Source organism: Mucor mucedo (genome assembly GCF_025094135.1).
Source record: "Mucor mucedo strain NRRL 3635 chromosome Unknown EV154scaffold_154, whole genome shotgun sequence".
Classification (NCBI taxonomy): Eukaryota; Fungi; Mucoromycota; class Mucoromycetes; order Mucorales; family Mucoraceae; genus Mucor; species Mucor mucedo.
The window spans coordinates 31,217-45,431 of NW_026252438.1; the positions used below are offsets into that span (position 1 = coordinate 31,217).

The 14,215-nt window shown below is 35.2% G+C and overlaps 4 protein-coding genes across 4 annotated transcripts; 1 reads left to right on the forward strand and 3 right to left on the reverse strand.

Annotated features, from left to right (window-relative positions):
* Positions 1–108: 108 nt before the first annotated feature.
* On the reverse strand, positions 109–2,186 carry EV154DRAFT_526566 (uncharacterized protein). The gene is made up of 10 exons (XM_051603404.1): positions 2,012–2,186; positions 1,853–1,944; positions 1,595–1,799; positions 1,476–1,538; positions 1,221–1,423; positions 1,124–1,166; positions 968–1,064; positions 793–914; positions 563–680; positions 109–502 (listed from the first exon to the last, which is right to left on the reverse strand). Exons 1-10 carry the CDS (start codon positions 2,051–2,053, stop codon positions 150–152), a joined length of 1,338 nt encoding a protein of 445 aa, XP_051452192.1. The 5' UTR covers positions 2,054–2,186; the 3' UTR covers positions 109–149.
* A 2,733-nt stretch (positions 2,187–4,919) lies between these two features.
* Positions 4,920–8,876, reverse strand: EV154DRAFT_606830 (uncharacterized protein; the record flags this gene model as incomplete). The annotated part of the gene is made up of 13 exons (XM_051607569.1): positions 4,920–5,242; positions 5,304–5,338; positions 5,407–5,650; positions 5,709–6,027; positions 6,080–6,833; positions 6,883–6,961; positions 7,020–7,496; positions 7,558–7,723; positions 7,768–8,084; positions 8,120–8,431; positions 8,564–8,610; positions 8,666–8,774; positions 8,834–8,876. The coding sequence occupies 13 exons, from the start codon at positions 8,874–8,876 to the stop codon at positions 4,920–4,922; spliced, it is 3,225 nt and encodes a 1,074-aa protein (XP_051452193.1).
* Positions 8,877–9,120: 244 nt separating this feature from the next.
* EV154DRAFT_555868 (uncharacterized protein) lies at positions 9,121–9,781 on the reverse strand. The gene is made up of 2 exons (XM_051605306.1): positions 9,476–9,781; positions 9,121–9,406 (listed from the first exon to the last, which is right to left on the reverse strand). The coding sequence occupies exons 1-2, from the start codon at positions 9,703–9,705 to the stop codon at positions 9,373–9,375; spliced, it is 264 nt and encodes an 87-aa protein (XP_051452194.1). The 5' UTR covers positions 9,706–9,781; the 3' UTR covers positions 9,121–9,372.
* A 1,133-nt stretch (positions 9,782–10,914) lies between these two features.
* Positions 10,915–14,212, forward strand: EV154DRAFT_526582 (folliculin-interacting protein middle domain-containing protein). The gene is made up of 10 exons (XM_051603405.1): positions 10,915–11,160; positions 11,216–11,522; positions 11,585–12,019; positions 12,070–12,396; positions 12,457–12,654; positions 12,708–12,757; positions 12,814–13,299; positions 13,354–13,623; positions 13,684–13,858; positions 13,921–14,212. Exons 2-10 carry the CDS (start codon positions 11,361–11,363, stop codon positions 14,146–14,148), a joined length of 2,331 nt encoding a protein of 776 aa, XP_051452195.1. The 5' UTR covers positions 10,915–11,160; positions 11,216–11,360; the 3' UTR covers positions 14,149–14,212.
* Positions 14,213–14,215: the final 3 nt, after the last annotated feature.

A 14,215-nucleotide genomic window follows, 5' to 3' on the forward strand; every position in this document is an offset into this window, starting at 1 on the left:
AAACATGCGTTTTGAGAGCCGTCGGTGTTAAAAGCGCAAAGTAACATTTTTCTTTTTCTCTTGTCCATATAAACCCCTCCCCCCTCCCACTGTATATAAATAAATCTCATTTTGTTATATAATATAAACATAAATATCTTATTATTGTATTAACAAATATGTGGTTGCTGTAAGTCATTATGATGATGATTATCGGAAGGAGAATAATAGAAATCCATTTGGCTAAACATAGGACTAGGCGGAGTTAGCACAGATGAACTTGAGTTACGGTTCGGTGCCGGTACTGGGTTCTTAGTTGAAATATGCCCTAATGAGAGTCGCTTAGTTTTGTCTTCTACCTTTTTTTTCTTCAAAAATCCTAGTGGCGAAAATATACTGGGAGCCTTTTTACTTGGTGTAGGAGTGGTAGATTTAGTGCTCCACGGTAAAAAGTGTTGTGCGGTTTGATAATTAGGCTCTTCATAAGATGCAACGAGTGTAGATTTATTTTGGTTATGGTTTACTGCTAGTGGGTTAGCATCATAATTAAAGTTTTTATTTTTTTTCGGTCATAATGACTTACATTTTTCATCTTGTTTAAATGTAAAGTTGCTTAACACAGGTTCACTATGCGATGAAATCTGTCTCACATTTGATTTGTATACGGGATCTAAAGGATACTGGTGTGGGGGTAGCGAGGACTAAATATTAGAGAATCAGCCATAAAATAAATGATATTGGTTTTAAATCTAACCTTTGGATTAAGATCAGAGTTGTCCCATGGGTTTGGTATCTTTTTAATTGGTCATTGACAGATCGTAGTTGTTCATCATGTTTAGTTGGTATATTGATTTCTTTGATCGTTATAATGGGTTGATGTTCTTGTTTCAAAACTATTTCTTTATTCCTTTTGAATTTGGTGTATTTTGGAATATCTGAAATAAAAGTGTGAGTAAATTAAAATAAAATGAAAGGGATAAACTCTTACCTGGTAAGACTGATCCGGTCCCGTGATTTGATATAAATTTCAAAATATCCTCATTTGCATTCATATCGTCCATTACAGTAACTAATCTTTCACAAGTCTGAGATAAATAAACAGTGAGTAAATTATAGGCTACGTATGTTTATATAATTAACATACCTGTTCATCGATGCTATATGCACACGCTGTCATGCTCGAGAAGCTATGGATATGTAAGTGTAAGGGAGATGTAATTTAGTAACAGTTATTCACTTACGTTTTTATCACTGCTTTTAAATAACTTAAGCGGTTTAGCTCTAACGACTCAAAAGTCTTACATGACTCGCGCCAATCGTGTATCCAAGAAGGGGAATTCGATTGCATCAAGTTAATGGCTTTCCGATATTCGAAATCTAATACCTCAGCTTCTTTAGGAGAGAGAGTTGGTTTCTGACATTCATTGATGTATGATTGTCGGGTCTATCAAACGTATGAGTACTGAACCAATTACAAAAGGGATTAGATATCATACCTTTTTCACATTATCGCCATGCAGCATTTTCATGTTTTGTGATTCCTTCATCTGATTGGTCATCTACATAATATAAACTTAGTATACCATAATCTCTACGCAGATACACACACACTTACAAAAGTTTGTATATTCTCTTGATCTTGAACGTAATCAGTCAAGGGTAATTCTAGCAAGTTTTTTATGTTATCGCCTAGATCTATGTGCGCTCTAGCATTCATTTCTGTGGTATTTGAAATGATGCTAAACTCTTCCTCATGTTGAATGTTGAACGTTTCTGATAACTTTAGCAACTGATTTCCGTATTCTTGTTCTATTCGAGCTCTAAGACAGACGGTTAGAGCAAATAAAGTATGAGACTGAGATTTTTTTCTAACCTTTCTGTGAAAAAGTCTTTAATGGCATTCGTTGTTTTATTAGATTGATCGAGTTTGTCTAATAAAATATTCAGGGCGGTTTTATCGGAAGACTATTTTTGAATTTTTTTTTTAAAATTTTTTGTTTATTGTGATCTATCTCTTGTATATTTTCGTTACCCAAAAATTGTTTTCTATAGAAGATGTAGCTTCTTGTGACATTCTTTATAATGATTTTCAATTATTGAGAAGAAGAAAAGGAGAAAAGGAAGGAAAAAGAGAAAAGAAGCATTTATACGAAGAAGCTCCTTCTTTTTTGAGTAACCCAACCAACCATCGTACCGATCATGTGACTAAACTCTTTGCTCTTGGATTGACAACATTCATGTAATACATCTTTTTATAGAATATCATTGCGTATGTTTGTATATGAATCTCATTTGTAGTGTTATCTGATTTACCACCGCACATCATATTAATTTTAACCCCTTATGATTTTTTTTACGCAGCCAACATTGAGGCTTGTAACACTTTCATTTTCTTTGTGTACCAGAGTCGAACCCAAGGATTTCTATTGTTCAAATAGTTATAAATAAACGGATAGCCATAAATAAATCGATATGCTTAGCACCATATGTCAATGACGTTACATTTTTAGGGCATATCAAGCTCCTGCAGCAAGGATCTCATGTACACACGTGATTCCTCAAGACACCACTCACCACATTCTGAATTGTGTCTGTCCAGCAATAGAAACTGAAATCATCAGCCGTACAAAAAAATTGCTAGACACATTCCTGCATTATGTCATTCTCGTTTTTTACATCTTATACACTGACCCTTATTAAAGCGAATTATACAATTGCATTCACAAGATTATATCAAAGTCATGTTGACATAAGTTACCAATGGAATACTAATTTACAGTGTTGTGTAAGCAAACGCAGCAAAAGAAACGATGATCACGTTATGTTTCCATATATAAATTATCTTTGACGAAGATAGATCGTCGATCAAGCAGTTAAAATTCAGATTCGATCATTGAGCCTCACTGATCTGAGTTTAATGCTTTAAACATGATTTAAAATATATATCTTAAATGCATGTCCAGTTCAACATCATTAAAAGAAAGGGTACTATGGGATTTGTGATACTGTCTTTTTATCAAAACATGTCCAAATACGCGATATATATATATTTTTTTAGATTTTGCTGAGGTTTGCACGATCTTTAATTCTTTATCATTTCCTTTTTTAGCTTACAATTTCATGTAAATGGTAGATTTAAATTAGTGTTTAAATTTTTTTTTTGTTACCCATTTTATAAAGAGAAATATAAGGCATATTTCAGGAATATAGAATTCGTCTTAACCTAAGTAATGTCGCCAAAAAAGAAAAACAGTATTGCATGAGTATACCTTTTGATGTTGCGCAGATTATATAGGAAAGAAGGGTCGTGCTTCATTGTAAGAAAAGAAAAAAGTAACATAAGAAGTCAGCAACGTTAACTGACGTTTTCCATTTTTTTTTTTGAATTACTTCCTACGTTTCGAAAGAATTCGATACTCAATTAAGACCTAAAGACAGTTAAAATTGCTCATACTCTTAGATGTTTTTTGGAGGTCGAGTGGTGACAGTGTCCACAGTAGATCAAAGAAGATATCTTTCAGTTATTTAAAAATCGTGAGGCAATGCTTCATCTTGGCCCTTTTATTTAAGTATTAGCCATCTTAGCTCTTTTTAATTAAACCTGAGTTTATCCTGATATCATACTGACCATCGTTTTTACGTATCCCATTGTTCGGCTACTCACATTTAACAGGAAGGTTTTTGTTTCGTATAAGGTTACGAATTTCTCTAGAATTACTAAACGATAAACACACAAGTACTCTCCGATAAGTTAATAATTATTTCCCAAAAAAGTAGCACCACTCGAAAAAATAAGACCAGATCGTCTGTGCTGTCAAAATGCAAAAAAAGGATGCGAATTTATTGTTTCAAGGGTGCAAAAATAAAGCCACGACGAGTTTTACAGGCTATTTGTTACAATTCGTGTTTACTCCCAATACTCCACCGTTCTTCCATTAGAATCTCAGACAGGCCAACTTGCTTCAATTTATTTTTATATGTAGTCCACAAGTTTCTCGGGCTAAGTCGGAATCGTTTCTAAAAGGAAAGAGTTGGATATCATGCTGTAAAAACTATAAAGTAGGCGACTGTTTATGTATCACGTATATATCCCGTGGTGATATAGAATGATGTATCTTGCTCCACATGCTGATACATGTTTTCGAACAATTGCATGAACTTGACTCTTCCTTCTTGCTCAGTAGGTTGAAGGAGCTCTAGTCGTACAACGACAAGTTAATTTTGTGCATGTTGCTCAATTGCTTTGTTCGCCACTTGTTCAGTCGTATCTAGAGGATAATAATACTCCTGTTCTGCCAATTTTCTCTTCGTCAACATGCTTAAGGGGTATGCGATTCGATCACTGTACCTGTCTGTCCATTTCTACTTAAATAACTCAGGACGGTTTCTAAATGCGAAAGTCCTGTCAATCCATAATTCAAATCAAAACTAGCTTTCGTTCCAGTAATTCTAGACCGGTAATAGCATCTTCACATAATTCATGGCTTTTTAAATCACCTAGCTTTTTGATCTCGTCGCGGACTTGGACAGTTTGTTTCAGGTATTGTATGGTCAAGTCAAACAATGGTGGCTTATAAGGATGCCTATTTATATGATGGTAAATCACGGCTGTATCAATGCTATGAGAATGGTGTATCTTGAGCATTTCGTATTATTTACTAAACCGTGACCCACGAGGTATCATCTGTCACATATATATGTATCCTTTTTTGTATGTGAAAATATTGTACGGAAACCCAACACGTCCTCTTAAAATGAAGGACAAGAATTTGTCTTCAACTATCCATTGGTAGATAATTGTGTATCTATCTGCTATTTAGTTAAAAGCAAATCTTTTATACGTTAGGCATATCTAGTTGACCAAAAGGCTTTATGCAGGAAACACACACAAAAAAAAAGTGGCGTATATAGATATTTATTTATAGGTCGATAGTGTTGTGCTATTCTGTCCTTGTCAATTGTGATTCTTCAATAATTATCCGATTTTCATTGCCGTAGATATTTGCTACCAAGAACTGATCTTCAAATCGAAAATTGGGGATCTTCTGTCCAAGTTTTGAACAAGCAAAAGCTTCGAATATGGACTCATCTCTATCAAACTTTAGACTTACATCAAAATGAAGTCGAGATTCAGGAGCTATAGTGGTTGGGTCATCTATATCGCGTTTAATATAAAGCTCGAATTGGTGGATTTTGTAAAAGCCTGAAAGATCATGTTTGCTTCCGTTTTCAATTGAGGTAGGATCGTCAGAAGAGTAAATTGCTTTAATATACAAAAGTTAATATGAGGATGCAATATAGTATTATGTGTGATATAGACTTACAGGCATAAACGATACATTCTTCCTCGGCATAAAATCTTTTTAAAATTCCATGCATTTGATTGTGTTCCGAAATCTTGTCACCTCTACTAATAAGGAATGTTACATCGTCCGGGTTCTTAAAGAATCACTATCTTTTAAAGATGAATTATAAGATGACTGATAGTATAGATTCACTGGTTTAGCTACATCACTATATGCATTTGCTGCTTCTTCATTGTATATGTCATTCTTCACGTTTTTTCCTCCTCTTAGCTTCATTTCTGATATGTTCTTCTCTATGTCAATTTCAAATTTTTGACGTTTGTAACCACAAACCTGAATAGCATAAGACCTTCTAGAAACCCGCTCTGTAAAGGTCTCGGGGGTAGCTACCATAGTACGCTGTACCTAATAGTGACTCTTTACCGCTAATAGCAGACGAACATATACGGCTGCTTGGGATACTCAGAGCCTCGGACAATGTTTTTATAACAATTCGTTCAAGAAAATTACTCGTTTCTTTCTTTGCCTCTACTGAAAATCCGGATAAAAAAATCCAATCGATGTCAAATATACGAAACACATTACGTTGCATTCCGTTACTCTTAATTGCTGAAGTCAAATCTCGTATAGCAGGCCAAAAAACATATTCCAAAAATTCGTATTTCGTAATAGATACTTGACAGCCTGGTGATTGAGTCACCGGGATAGTTTGTGCTTCGTTACTATCATGATCTAGTTTGTTCTATAGTAACGTCAATAACTGATATAATATTGGAGCTCTTGTATTTACAGACTTTTAGATATTCGAGAAAGTTTCGTCTAAGCTCCAAAATATAAGCTGGGTCAGCCGTATCATGGGTTTTCTGATCTTTACAACATACAGCATTAGATATAAACAAGCTCAGATTTGTAACAAGTCTAGCAACAAGGTCAAATTCAAATGTAGCAGACCTCATTCTTCGGACATTTCTAAATCTATCAGAAATCGATTCCCCAGACCTATTAGCATCACTGGCTTTTGGTGTGTCATTACCGCCAATCTGGGTTGATAAATGTAAGGACAAATGACATGTATCGTGATACAGGTTTATTTGAAGGAAACAGTTACTTTGCGCCTTTTTTCCAGGGAATTTGTTCTTTTCAAAATATATAGCTGCTGCATCCTCTCGGCGAATAAGCAATAGTCTTTTGAGGGAATCATCTTTTTTAATGACACCGGCAAGTTGAGCAATTTCACGCATTTCGGACTTGTTGCCAAAGAATTGATAACAGTTTTCCATAGTGATAACATATCTGTACTTGCTTTTATTTAAAAGATACGGATTAGTCTTCATAATTGAGTTATGCACATGTTCCAGCACGTATTTGAGTAAGTCAACTAGATATGCTTTAAAAGTCTCCTTCATAGCAGACATAAGCTTACTCAACGTAACAAACGACTCTGGCTTGCGGATGCCAGTCTCTTTAACTTGAGCTCCCCATAACGTTTTCCCATCTAATGCTTCTTTTGCTGTAGGGATAGTAGGGTTACGGCGATCTAAACCAGGCCTATTTGCACACGTTAAATATGCTCATAAATTATACTCCAATTAATTACCAATCTACAATGTCTGTCATGTTATCACCACTATTTCTCAAATCTCTATAAGAACATACGATTCCATCGTAACCAATATCTACAAATAGAACGACAAAATAAGTCACTTGTAAAATCATGTTGATATTATTTATCACCTAGACAAATCAGAGCATTGTATTTCGATGTGGAAGTATTTTTGTATGTGTCAAATACAACATCAGATTGAGGCTCATGTCTACTGCCATCAATAGCATAAACTAAGGCACCCCGCATTGCTGCTGCATCGCCTCTATCGTCCTGGATCAAGCTTCCAATATGTAATGGGCTATCAGCAGGAAACTCGTTTAAAATACGCTTGCGTAAGTATGGTAAACCACCGAAGCCTCCCACCAGATATATTCGTTTGATTTCTCCGTTAGCCTTTTTGATCTGTCTTCTCACAAGTTCAATTGTATTATTGATAACTTCATCAAAGACGTTTTCGCGCATGTATTTGTAAGTAAGTGTACTTTTACATTGAAATTCGTCATCCACGACTGTTACACCTTGTTCCGTAATTATTTCATCGCCAGGGCCTTTTTCCAACCTCAGTTTATCTAATATTTTACTTTCCGTAATTACAAAAACCGTATCTACAAATATAATGAAATTTAGGATAAAGACGCATACGGATCGTCGAATTGTCAAAGTTACCATCAACGAAATTGTCGAGATCTACAAACTGTGCGTCGCTCCCTCCAGCAAAGTCACAAACACAGCACCTTGGTTCTTCATAGTCACTTGTATTGGAATCATAGTTTTCAAAAATTTCACGACAGCAATCAGGAATAAAGTCTTTTCTCGCTGTTCCAAAATTTGTCTACAAATAAGATTGTCAAAAGCGGATTTTTTTTTTTTAATCACCTTATTTATGAGAAATTGGTCTGTTAGAGGTGTTATTAATGACTCAAGTTCTTTTATTTTTGACTCGTTATTTTCCCAGGATTTCTTGTCTGCCCCAAAGCAGATATCCAACAGGACCTCCTTCATTTTCAGATCTAGATACACGGATCCACATTTTTTTCCACTGTCTGCTGTAAGCTGACATCTTCGGAAACTATCATTGTCTTGTTCGTCACCATTATCAGTAGATTCAAATACAGCGAGTTTCACAGTTCCTCCACCAGCATCACAAATCATATACTTGTCGTTCTTCCCCATAAGCCCAGTCTTAGCATTACCTTCTATCATTTTTTAGTATCTGGTTTTCGCTCACAGTAAAGTGTTGCGGCTAGAGACTCGTTGATAACTAGCAAACGATTTTTGTGATCTTCTTCAGATATAAGACCAGCCTCTTTGGCGACATTACGCATAATAGCTCTTTGGACATCATTCCACTGTGCTGGTACGGTGATAACAAAACGAATATTTTCTTTATCAATTTTTATATCGCCGGTTGTCCCTTGAGCCATATTTGCATTTTGCATAACTCTAGCTGTATGATCAAAAAGCTCTCTAAAATAATCAATCGTAGCTCTTAGGCATAAAAGCTCGAGTTGACTAGTATTTCCAGTACGACGAAAAGCCCCTTTTTGTGCAATGGATTAAGGGAGTTGCAATTTAAACTTTTCAAAGACTCGATGACTATCCTTTACTTGACCAGATTATATAAAGCGAAAGGCGCTCATACCCCAATGCAGAAAGTGGAGATTTTGATTACATACAATAGCAGATGGTGTTTTATGCTTTAACTTATTTTGCTTTGGCCTAAAAGTTTTAAATATTTATATGAAGATTGAAGGACTTTGTTTTATTAACTTACCAATCAGTAATAATATGAATAATGCTTGGGTAGATTGTTTCTCTCAACTCTTTTGGAGACATTCTACCAGCAATAGCATAACATGACCCTGAAAATGTGGTGCCAAACTCTGGGTATGTCACATTAGTACATAAATCATACTGCTGAGGAATATTGTTCGTTTATTACCTATGCTAACGATGAGGCCATAATCACTATACTTGAACGCCATATCTTAACACAGGAAAGGGCGCAATCCATTTTATGAAACCTTAAAGTTCGGAGCGTCCAGAATTCTTATAAAAAAAGGGCCCTTTTTTCTCAATTGACATCGACGAAACTAACTTAGGCAACCTTCATGCTGTGACCGAGAGTATAAGAAGCACGAATAACGGACCATCGGAACTGTAAGTCTCGTCATGTCCTTTTTTTTTTTTTTTTTTTTATTTTTGCAGATTTAGTGATATTCTCTTCTTCGCCTGGTACCTATTATAATAAACTAGAAACCTTCAACAACCTGAACAACCCTTTCAATTAGTAAGAATAAAAGGGACACTTTCTTGAATCGATAATCGAAGAAATTGATACAGTGGGCAACTTTTGGGAGACGACAATGGTTACAAACCTCTCAAGTGTGTTTGAGACGACTTTCGCCTCGTCACCTCTTTTCATGACAACGGTGACTTATTAGAGGATTAAAAAGATATGCTATTTGTAAAATACGATATCTAAACCCTAAGAAGAATGACGAAAAACAGTTCACTGTTTTCGTGCCATTTTCGCATATATCAATAGACTTTTATTTGTGCTCTCTGTCAGTTGCCAGCTCACCTATTGAGTTTAAATTTTCCGACACTAGACAATAAATCAGCACGCCATTTCCCAATATTGGTGTTTCCAAGATTCTCACAAAAGAAGCCTCCATTTTCCAAAAGAACGAATTTTCGGTCGGGCAGTGGCATATGTACTTGCTTCATTCCAGCTGGCAAGAGTGTAACTATTGTCTGGCATGTCAGCAACAGAAAGCTCGTCTTCAGAGATTGTTGTGCCGTCTCCACCATAAGCAGAGTCTTTAGATTGAAAATTTTTAAGCAGTAAAAAAATGATAATGCCAGGTCGAAGGAAGATTGTAACGTTCTATATACAAAATAGATAAACAATAACTTACAAAAAACGTAAATTCTGTTCGATGCGAGCAGCATTTCTTTCTTCAACTTACACTTCCCATGATTTTAATATAGGTTTTGGTAGCTTACTTATACCCATGCACCACCAATAATACTCAGTTGTATTGCTTTCAGGCAGAGTGAATTAAAGACTTTTGATCCATACTTAGTATCATCCCCTTAAACCCTTTAAATGTTTGAATTGTGGCATGTAAATCAAAAATATATTATGCAGACATAGCTGATCATCTGCTTTGATCCTGACAGTCACTAATGTCTATCCCAATTGATTGGGAGGTCATTTGAACCCGTGAGAAATATAAATAAAAAACTCAATAATCGCATTGACAGTGAGTTGTAGACACTTATATGCAAAAAATTAATTCATTACCACAGACTGTTCATATTATCACAAGCACATTGGTTTTGTTGAAGTGAATGTAAGCTACTTACTGACTGTGTTTTTTCGAAGTCAGACACAAATAATATTTATGCATCATTTTTGATATAAGGATTAAAAGATGAATAGGCGCCGTTGCTTTGCTAGTCAAGTTTGCATCGACGAATTGTATTCTCTGACAGAAATAATCCCTTTTAAACACAAAAACTGATCAAGTTATTTCAATATATTAAAATCAAATTTTCTAAATCGAGGATTTTACTTTTCAATATGTAGAGCTTATCGTTCTACTCCTATGTTGGGATTGTATGGCTGTATTGGTAAACATATGCGGGATTAGTATAGGTCAGATGTTGAGCCAGATACAACTAGTGCTTGCCCATACATGTTACTTGTTTTTGTGTACATGTTGTTTCAAATAGGTGTCCAATAATATTTCCCTCCTGACCTGATTACCCCACCAGCTCTCTATCACATTTTTGATACCGTAAACGTGGGCATTTTACTAATTACATTTACATTTTCTTCAGGCTAAATACCACTAGCCATTTAAATTATAAGCTTCTCAAATACAGTCACTGTGAATAAGCAAGCTTAGAAAAGTAGCATAAAAGACTTCCATACAAATAAGAACAGATTTTGTGACTTAACATTCAACCAGTTGACAACTTCCATTTTAATTGTTTTTTTTTCCTTATTTAAACATTTTTCTTTCTTTCTAAAAGCTTACCTTACATTTATTTTTTATTAAAAGAAAACGAAAAAGCGAGAGTGGAGAGAGAATGCTCCAACGACTCTTTCGTAACAAAACTGTTTCAAGAGACGGTGACGACACTCACAGTCAATTACTTTTAGAATCTCAATCGTAAATAAAAACCATAATAATATTCATTCGTTATCAAAAAGAGAGGGCTAGAAGTGTTGTTATTCAAATTTATTATTTTGCATTGGTAACTTTTCTTACTTTTGTTTGACAATTAATATGATTTTATTTTTCATGTTTAGATGGGAACCAAATCCATTACAGCAAGACCATTTACGCATTTTATTTTGTCAGGACGTGGGTGACTCTAACAAGACAATATTGTACGATTCGGACTATTTTTTAAACATAGAGAACGGCAGTCGTTCTCCACCTGCTAATACACCTATGGCTCGTTCATGGAATGGCTCTCAGGCACATAATTCGGGCAGAGCAAACATGGAAGTAGGCTCTTTTAAAGACCAAAGGCATGATTGGAGACCTTCCTATATGAGAACAATGCCTTCATTATCAATATCTGACCAGAATCAACAAAACAACCATAGACAAGTAAACGGATTCAAACATTTATTATTGTAACATTAATCTAACCTGCATATATCTTTTGTCAGAGCAACCGCAAATTAGATTTAACAGGCGAGATGATCTTTGGTACTGCACCACTTGCTTATAAGGGAATGAATACAAAAGTCCATTATTACAAGCGAGATAAGAACCCTCAAATAATTATTTCCAAGTTATTTACGCTCAACAATACTCAATCCCAACAGCAAAGAGACTTAGATATCACTAGACGCACATCATTTTCATCTGTAAATAGCGACAGATCCACTACCTCATTTACTGCAAATTCATCAGTTTGTGATGATAATATATCTGAACAATCAAGTGACGATGATCATTTTTCTACCGCTTCGATTTATCCGCCTGTGTTAGGCTTATATCAATCAACAAAGCGCACGCGTAGATTTAGTCAAACAAATATGGAAAATGGTGTTTTTAGTCCGACCCCATTACCTACCACTAGAATATCAGCCATAGAAAATGTAAGGTGTGTCCTATTGGTTCGTCACATTGGTACTCACATCTTTTATAGCCTGTACGACAGCAAACATCAAGATCCGTCAAATTTGCTGTTGCCATTATTATCACTTTAGAAGATAAAAATGAGACTCTTTATGATTTTATATTTTCTCATTTTGCTTTAATTGAAAATAGATTACATCAATTACAAGCTATTGCTTTCAAGCAATTATATCAATATTTCAAGAACCATCCACCGCATTCCTATTTACAGCCTAGAAAACGATCAAGTACCTTGTTCCTGAGCCCAAACACATTTCAAAAGGATCCTGTGCTAATAGATGCTGCTAATCAATTCAAAACTTATTTTTTTGATTTATATGAAACACCACGTATACAGGTATGCTGTAAACATTTCATTTAGTTATCTCTGCTTTATTCATCTTTCCTATTTAATTAGGAACCTTTATGGCTGAACATGTCAACATACCCGCAGCGAAAATCAGACTACGAAGCTAGTTTAATAAAGGAATTGATGCAATTAGTACATCAGTTTGATAATAAGTCGCACAACTATTTCATTTCCACTTTACTGACTGGTGTATTAATGCATCATCTATCTTGGGTGAATACCGTGGCTCCGCCTGAAGCTAATACAGTAAGTTCATCATTAATCACTTGTTACTTGCATCTGATCATGTCTTATTTTAGCATATCGGGTGCCATCATGGAAATTATGATCCATTGTGGGCACAGCTAAGGTAAATAAGAAAAGTATAATTTATGAATGACCATGTTTCCTAACATAAAAAAAAAGTGATTTGTATGGGTTTATTGGTACGCCATCTAGAATTACGAGAACAATTGTAGTAGGATTAAGGCCAAGTGTAGTCAAGAGGATCTTGTATATATTATCCTATTTCATTCGGTGTAACGAGGTTTATGAAAATACGGAAAGTCGAACCAAAAGCATGTTAACCACATCCACATCTTCAGAATCTATTTTCAGTAATGAATTAGATGATACCAACAGTGAACATAAATTTGAGGATAAAATTGTGCGCCATTTAACTGGTGACGTTGAATCTATTGCTATACCTAAGAACAATCATCACGTAGCCTACGCTTCATCGTCCATTGAATCTACAAACTCGATAAAAAGCTCATCGAAATGGTTTAGTGATACAGATGAAAGACCATGGTCTCCAGATCCTTTTGTGGTGGTATCGTCGTCTTCATCTTCGTTAGAAGTACCGTCTCTGACAATGTCTCCTACTGGAAGTTACCATGTAGCCATGCCAAAGTAACATTTGTTTATGGGATCTTTGTTTGTGTTTATTAAAATGTTCTCAATTAGATCGACAGTGACGCACATGGAACCTGATATTACGCAAGAGTCAAATGATGTACCGAATACAAGAATAGATCGTTTATTTGCTAAATCATATGGCCGCTCATTAATGGCGTCTTATTGTGACACATACAAATCTGATTTCGTATTAATGGGTATTCCTACTTTACCTGCTACATCGGTCTTAGATGCGGATCTACGTAACACGTTAGAACAATTCACTCTTTCAGACTCTGTTTCCGAAGCTTCCTGTCTGGTAATTGATACCAATAATTTGTAAGTGATCTGCCAAATTTATCAGATGAATGGTTTGATTAAAACAAAAGTACTTTACAGCAAATGCCGCGTACTAAATCATCGATTGCCTGATACCGTGATGGATCCACCATCATTGAAGAAAGCTGGAAATAGTTGGCAAGTGATATCTATGTCGAATATAGTGTATACTATGTTAAGCGATATGCGACAAATTTATGAAGATAACAATGGAGATTTATCATGTGCAGAACAAGTAAGATATACAGCGTGAATGTGGAATAGATAGGACTTGGAACTGATCCGTTAATTCTGTAGATTATGAATTTAATGGAGGATAACTTACAGCTGATATATTTGCACAGCACGATGCTTCAAGATATAGTTCAAGAAGCAGTGCAAAACGGAGATGACCCACTAAGTGACACAGCGTCACTAGCTAATGATTTGAAGTTGAATCAAAATGATATACCACTGCTGCTAAATGTTTGCAGTACTTACGATACAAAGATGTGGGACCTACAAAGAAACGCATACGGCCCATAATTTTTATTTTTAGAAAAAGAATATTTTCAATGAAAAAATAAAAAGAACAATTTTGGCTATGATAGAT

Bases quoted from the DNA above. Each gene is read 5' to 3' on its own strand.
- EV154DRAFT_526582 (XM_051603405.1), top strand. From the start codon at position 11,361: ATGGCTCGTTCATGGAATGGCTCTCAGGCACATAATTCGGGCAGAGCA. The intron at 11,523-11,584 runs GTAAACGGATTC...ATCTTTTGTCAG, and splicing joins AACAAAACAACCATAGACAA to AGCAACCGCAAATTAGATTT. The intron at 12,758-12,813 runs GTAAATAAGAAA...ATAAAAAAAAAG, and splicing joins CCATTGTGGGCACAGCTAAG to TGATTTGTATGGGTTTATTG.
- EV154DRAFT_526566 (XM_051603404.1), bottom strand. From the start codon at position 2,053: ATGTCACAAGAAGCTACATCTTCTATAGAAAACAATTTTTGG. The intron at 1,800-1,852 runs GTTAGAAAAAAA...CGTCTGTCTTAG, and splicing joins AAAGACTTTTTCACAGAAAG to AGCTCGAATAGAACAAGAAT. The intron at 681-792 runs GTCAATGACCAA...TCTAATATTTAG, and splicing joins ATGATGAACAACTACGATCT to TCCTCGCTACCCCCACACCA.
- EV154DRAFT_555868 (XM_051605306.1), bottom strand. From the start codon at position 9,705: ATGGTGGAGACGGCACAACAATCTCTGAAGACGAGCTTTCTGTTGCTG. The intron at 9,407-9,475 runs GTGAGCTGGCAA...GCACGAAAACAG, and splicing joins GGAAAATTTAAACTCAATAG to TGAACTGTTTTTCGTCATTC.